Below are 7,410 nucleotides of genomic sequence, written 5' to 3' on the forward strand. Positions count from 1 at the left end.
CAACCCAGGAGTAGCCATGGATTCTGAATGCCGTATGCTGCTTATTTTGGCACACTTCAAAAGCAGCTAAACAAAATGATTTTATACTGATCAAGACAAAACCCTTGTCACCTACTTACCATATATACTGGAAAATCACTTTTAAAAAACTAATCCAAACACTACTAAATTCATCTAAATTCAGGTTTATGTCGATCAAGAATTAGTGGTTATCATTTGTATTATAGTTGCATTTTCTACATGAGTTGAGACAGACAGGAGGGTAGATAAACATGATATTCTCATTTTCTGGACAAAACTGCCTAAAAACACGCTTTGGGTTAACATATATTCTTATCCTCCCTCTTTTTTCTTCTTTTGACGCAATTCCCTCTATATATTGGTCCAGCGTAATGTAAAATACAAGCATCACAAAATCATTAAGCAGATCAGAAGTACAGAGAAAGCTTCTCATCTATGACATTCTGCAGCAAATTGCACTGCTCCAGTAGTCTGCTTAACTTCTCAGCTTCGCTGTTTGCTTTGCCATTTGTTAGGACTTCACTTCTAGCATTGTCTAATCCATGTGAGGAAACTGTGTTATCAACGCTGGGCAGTTCATCCATTGCAGAATCCCTCAAATCACCTGGGCTAACAGTTTCATTCATCACATCATCTGTGTTCTGTGAAAGTTGAAGAGGCCTTGATTGACTCTTCATGAGGATAGGAGAGCCACATCCAACTTCAATTATCTCATCCAAAGACGCACTTTGATAAAATAATGAAGGCGAATTAGCTTCAAAGTTCACATCCATATCTGAACTCGGAGGAGAAACGCGAGTCTGTTCTGATATGTAAGCTGAAGAGACTTCGCCACTGGATAAACTCATCAATCTCCAATTGAAGATTCGACGGAAGATCATGGTCCACTGCGGAACTATATGGTAATTTGAGCCGCAAAGCTCGAGTCTAGCACATGACTGCAGCATGACATGTGCCTCTTTTGTTGCCAATGGGACTCCCATGATCTTACTAGTATCGGTCAGGTAATGAATCAAGCTACTTTCAAGCCTTAACCTGAGGTTCTCAATGTCATGTTTTGCTTTAGAGCCAACGGCCAACCAGGATAGATCATCACCAAACGAGGGGAGCTTGCAATCTTGGAAAGCCCTGATGATTTGTCCTATTTTTGGATTGGAGCTCCAACCTGATGGTGGCAAGTAGTTTTTCAGCAATATATCCTCATAACTAGACTGGTCAAGCATACCAATCTCAGGACACGGCCAACCAGCAGGATTTGCATTAGCAGCAGCAACAATCTCCTGTAATGATCGATCTAAAGCTTCATTGAACACTGAGATACAGTCAGTAGGACCCAACCTCGAGTTATTGGAGCTACACAGTACCCTCAACAAGGAACTATGATAGGTATGAACAAGTTCTCGCACTCTCACATACTGTAGGGCGGGCTGCAAGGGTGACTCTCCTGCCAGCCACTCCAGCCCCTCTCTTAATCGTCTGTCACTGAAAAATCCACCCAAGTGTTCTATCTGTTGATTCTCAATAGGGAAGACAAGCAGAAAGCCACTAACGCGGGATTTATCAATATCATCAAGGCCCAGTTCATTAATTATAACAGGAGAAAATCCTTTATCATATGAACCACATAAGATCAGAAGGGGTAAGTGAGCACCAGTGGGAATTGACGTGAGAATATTATGGAGTTGAACTCTTTGAAGTTTCCATGGGATGCTCTCAGATACAAGAAATAAAACTGCACTTGCCCCAGATACTGTTTCATCTCCAACACAGAAAGATGTGTCCCTAATTACAGAGAAGCAGCAAATAGGATCAGCACCACATTGCCCAGGAACCCATTTCTTCCATATTGTCAGGCCAGGCGAAGAAATAACCACATCCTCGTCACAGGAAGGCATGAGCTTTGAGATCAACCACGAGCCTGCTGCACCCATTTTAAGTCCTTTGTCCGCCTGAGAACAGAGGATAATTTTCCAGCACAAACATTTGACACCTGAGTTTCTTCTTCGTAGTATGTCACCGGCCATTTCTGAAATATTAAGTCTTGCCCAGGACTTTTCCTGCTTTTCGTATCTCTCTCTCACGGCTTCATCAACGTCAAACTTGTCAAAGTTGCTTGGTTGCTACATAGAGAGTAAAAAAGATAAGGAAGTCAGTACATTATACTAAGTTAAGGATCGGTAAAGGTCTTGATAGTTATGTAAAAGTTATATATATACACAAACATAAATTGGAGCAAAAATAAAGAGGGGAAAAGTGCCAATAAAGGGGTCACTAAATCATAATCAGCCCTACAAGAAAACTCTCACTAACCCTGCAGCTAATGTAAAAAGAAAATGCACAGCAGAATTGGTTTAAATTCACGCTTAGCAATCTTACACCAATGTAATGTCGTATAGGTGGTCCCAGTGACAACGACTCCAATGCAGCATTTGCTGCAAATTCCCTTTGTTCACGTAGCATCCTCAACTTTGACGTCCGTCTCTTCCATAACCTGACAGGGTAGACATATAAAATAGATTGACTTCAAACAAGTAACAAACATAACAAATGCAAGTTAGGTAACAAAAAAATAGGCAACAAAACAAGGCTAGAAAACCTTAAGAATAGCTTGAGCTTAGCTGCAGAAATTTCTTCATCTAGATCATTTTCTTCAGCTTCGTCAATTTCATCTTCGTTTACTTGGTTAACGAGTAGAGGTTCATCTTGAGATGCACCTTGGGGCACAGTATCAGCCACAGAAAAATGAAAGCCATATCCTCTTGAGCTTTCTGATGGAGACAGTTTTGTCACACTCTCAAGGAGCCTTCCATCCAGCTCTGAATGAAAGATTCTCTTAGGAGAGCTTGTGAATATAGCATCAGAGTTAGTACGCTTAGTAAGTACAGATCTGGTTGGCTGTGGTTCAGGTATACCACGATTAAAGAAGCCAATTGGTGACGAAAAAGGCATAGTAAAACTATGATCAGTTTCACTATGTTCAACTGCAATCGGCATTTCCTGAAATTTCCTTCCAGATCTACCATCCTTTGGGGACAAAATAGCTTCAGAGTCGGCCATTTCTTCATCAACCTTCTCAATTGAACTAACTTCTTTGACAGATTGTTGCTCATTCTCATACTTCTTCTGTATCTGGATCTTGTTTGTTGTCTCAACAGGTGGCAATACAACTTGATCTGAGGGTGAAACATCTTCTATTATCGTTTCTGACCTTTTCTTGTGAACTAGTTTGGAACACTTGGTGGGATAATCATTATCAATATTGAGAAATGGCCCTTCCCTCACCATATATGGTTCTTCAAATGTTTTCACCAAGAACCCATGATACTCTAGCAGGCCGTCTATGTCCTCATCCTATGTTTGGTGACAAATCCACATGTAAGACGACGTCGGGAAATCCTTCCACCCAATGCCCTCCTCAAGACAAAAGGAAAGAATGAAGAGAAAAAGCATTTCTCCAAGTCAAAGCAAGAAAATTACCTCCATAGCAAGCCAGTTAGCAACATGCGAAACAGGGAGACCTTGGTTATTTTGCAAACCAGCATGTAAAGAACCAAGTGCCTGGGTACGCAACTGGTGAAGATGACAAAGCATATAAAAAAAATGAGTTTGATTCACCATAAGAGAAAATTAAATAACAGTTATTTAGACAATGCAAAAGGTGAAATCAATGAACTTAACTGGGTTTTTTTGTTGCTTTTTTTGTTTGGGGGGGTGTTCATGCTTAGTATTTCTTTTGGTAATTAAGTATAGTTTGTTTTTCATGCATCAAATGATTAATTTCATAGAGCAAATAAACCATATACGTCTCATCCTAGAAAAAGAAAATGCACTAGCTTGCCTTCAATTAAGTAGCACTTTCCAAGAGCACCTGTATGTATTCATCCACTTAAGTTAGGGAAGTGCATGCAGAGTCTACAAATATTACCCTAGGTTCATGGTTTGTTTTGAGCCCCATAACACATTATGCAATTCACTAAACACAAAAAGTAACAATGATACATACCTTTGCAAAGTGAGCATGCATTAGACACGCTTGAAGATAACTTGCCTTTCTAGCAAGCCGAAAGAAGGCAATAAAATTACCAGTTCGGCAAGCCCTGCACAGGCAAAGGAAAAATAATGATCAGACTGGAAACATAATAGCCAAAGTAAATTAACTTCGGTGGAAATTACAACCTTGCTACTTTGCGGGCAAACAGAACTTCTGGAGTCTGCCTGGTCTCAGGAGTCATCTTAGCAAGATCAAGAGAGAGTTCTGCCGGTTCAACCTAGCAGAACTAGTTTTCACCAATCTATCTATTATCATATAGAAACCTTAAAGATGATTTACTATACAGATCACTTACTTTATAACCAGGATGCTTGTCCAATTTAAGGAGAGCATAGTAGCCTCGAAACTCCTTCTCTGTTGGCACATTTATTCCCTTCTTTCTGTGATCATCATACATCTGAAACAAGTCTACTGAAGTTTTGTTCATCTGTTCAATGTTCAGGTGAGCATCAAATCCTTCTGAAAAGCCCTCCCCTTTTGTGTATTCACATAATTCATGCATTGCAACTATGTGTAATCTTATCTGAAATCAGAGCAACCAGCAGCTTCATTAATATTTAAAATCAAATATGCTTCATTTATATACCACCTAACAGATGCATTTCTTGACTAAGCTAGCAGAATTTCCAATAAATGAATGCTTTTTGCAGCAGACGTTATCTTAAATTATAAAAACCCATAAGCGCCCCAAGCAGAACTACGTCAAAAGAAGAAACTTCATCACAATTCAGAAAAAAGACCAGGATTTGCACAAGACTTTTTTGGCCAACACAATATTTGCACGTTAGAAGAAAATAATACAAGGTCCAGAATTGGTGCAACAAACAGAGACTCAGGAACAATCTCTGAGACCCCAGAAACACAAAAGCTGTATAGAACCAAGAGGAAAATAAACCTCACCCAGGATGAGGAATCAATTTTGAAGCCAAATCAAACAAATATAAGCATGATTTAGAATAAGTAGCTTAGACTGATAATAGAAGAGTAATTTCATAGTCCACAACTAGCCTCTCCCACAAAATCCATGAGCATTATGTGCTGCTATAATTTGATTGGTCATTTTACAAGATGTGAATGACTTATTCTGTTACTACGCAGTACACCTAATGGATATTGAACCCATGATCTTTAAACTGCAGTCTAACATATTAATTGCCACTAGAACCAAAGACTAATGGACATGTATGCAACAAAAAGGCATTAACATTATTCAAAGAAGAAAGCACCATTTGTTCCAACATAGCTATAGCCCCTTGGTTGAAAATGTGCTGCATCCTCAGGTCCATCCTAATTGCCCTCATCCGGTCCCACAAGAAGTTATACATGCCAAGAAACCTTTCATCATACGGCTGATCTAGCAAATCAAGCAGGTAATCAATTGTTTTCTGAAGAACAGGCATAGGCCGAATCAAGCTTGCTTCCCTCTCTGCTGTCCTATTATACTGCCATGTTTCACCCCATTAATGAATATTATTAAAGAATATTTTATAATAACCTCCCAAAAAGAGCAATGAGTGCTTCATAGAAAATGACAGTTACATGATAATTACCTTCTTAACTGCAAGAACTCTGCTGGTTACATTTCTATCCCCATCCACTCGTTCATACTGATCAAGATCCCCTTTCCTTTCACGCTCTGCCCTCTCTGACTCTGAAAAATGAACAAATAAAATAAAAAAAACATTCCCTTCTTTTCCCCAGAAAATAGTACACTTGTTGGCTTTCGACAAAATGAACTACTCTCTCCAATATGATCTTTCTAACAACAAATTAGAAAAAGACTTTAACAGCATGAAATTTGTTTCATTTGCAGACTGGGTATATGAGATAGAAACTTTTGTGATTAATGGATATACAGTTTCTATTAAAAAAAAAAAAAGAATATCAGATAGAACCAAAATATAGAAGTTCTAACAAATTTTCTTTTAGATTTAAAACCTGAGAAATATACCAGGACACATATCTGGACATAAGCCAATAATTATGTTGGACGTCTTGAGGCCTTCAGAATCAGACAAAGCATGGCCATTAGCAACATTGACAGTTGGTTGTATAGAATGGCCACCATCATATTTTTCCTCTGACAGAGATTGTTCATTTCTACTTGCAGAAGCCTTCCTGTCTGCAGTATCAGAATCACTCTGCTCAGATTTGCCTAGATCCACCTTGAACCGAGCTAAACGCTTTGCCTTGGCTAACATTTCGCTAAAAGAAACAATAAGAATGAAGACCATCAAAGACATAATGTGATGACAAAGAACCTCCATAGTGAAAAACGATGGCACCAATGTACCTAATAACTTACCGTTCAGAATTGTCATTTGAGGAGTTGATTTTTCCTTCAAGAGTTTTATCACTTGAAGATATTCGAGGAGGTGATCTTGTTCTTTTAGGAGTAGAGGAACTGATGGAGCTGTTTAATGCAGCTTCGGAAACTGTAGCAGGTGGTGAAGATTTTTTATAGACTTGTGCGTGAGGGCCACTCCTTATAATGCTAGACGTATTTCCCAAATTAGGAGGAGATGAAGGCCTGAAATGGAAACCAGAGAACAGGTTATCTATATGTACATGCTGTTTTATTCTTTGCAAGTGAGATATAAATAATAATGTATGCTAAAAAGCATTGCAACTCAAGAAAGTCAATCTTATCATTTTCCTTTAAACACCAACTCTCATGAGCTTGATAGTTCTCATAAGGTAGCCACAATGTTCCTGTGTATAAATTCTCTCTCACAAACTATCTTGATAGTTCAGGGCCTTTACGATATATCTGCAACAATTTTTTTAATAATAGCATCTGTGACTTTTAATGAAGCCAATAGAGTCTTCATTGATGTACATTGGTCACATCTAAAAAACACATCTGGTAAGGAGGTTTTAACTCAAAAAATTCTTTATACCTCCTCTTTCAGCACAAATGACCTTGTCAGACAACAAGTCCATTTCAATCCAACCTATAGATACTGATAGCACTCCAACATGTAACCAAACGCTTATGAAAGCGCCTTAAATAAATTGAAATTTATTATTCACACCTTCGGATCCGCATATAATTAAATGCTTCCTAGGAATTTACAAGCATGTGAATATTCTTTAGGATTTCATACTGCTATAGGGAATCTAGATTAAAGATCAAATGCACTGGGGTCATAACTCTACATAACTCAGATACATTTAGAACTCTGACAACTTATGCAAGTTATAAATAAGAACCATGTAGGATCACAAAAAATAATGTGATTTACCTCATCAAATCTTTCTGAGCAACAGTATAATTATGCTGCAAAACTTCGTTAGATTTGACTAATGGCAAGGAGGGGACCTAGTTCTGACTTGAT

The 7,410-nt window shown here is 38.4% G+C and overlaps 1 protein-coding gene across 1 annotated transcript; it reads right to left on the reverse strand.

The window, feature by feature from the left end:
* Positions 1 to 263: 263 nt before the first annotated feature.
* On the reverse strand, positions 264 to 7,395 carry LOC114751807 (SAC3 family protein B). The gene is made up of 12 exons (XM_028940482.1): positions 7,318 to 7,395; positions 6,378 to 6,602; positions 6,024 to 6,277; positions 5,623 to 5,723; positions 5,299 to 5,514; positions 4,368 to 4,595; positions 4,198 to 4,289; positions 4,025 to 4,118; positions 3,499 to 3,591; positions 2,618 to 3,372; positions 2,398 to 2,512; positions 264 to 2,141 (listed from the first exon to the last, which is right to left on the reverse strand). The coding sequence occupies exons 1-12, from the start codon at positions 7,320 to 7,322 to the stop codon at positions 429 to 431; spliced, it is 3,891 nt and encodes a 1,296-aa protein (XP_028796315.1). The 5' UTR covers positions 7,323 to 7,395; the 3' UTR covers positions 264 to 428.
* Between the last annotated feature and the right edge of the window lie 15 nt (positions 7,396 to 7,410).

This window comes from Neltuma alba, unplaced genomic scaffold, assembly GCF_004799145.2.
Source record: "Neltuma alba isolate B1F8T4 unplaced genomic scaffold, ASM479914v2 tig00007115_pilon, whole genome shotgun sequence".
Taxonomy (NCBI): Eukaryota; Viridiplantae; Streptophyta; class Magnoliopsida; order Fabales; family Fabaceae; genus Neltuma; species Neltuma alba.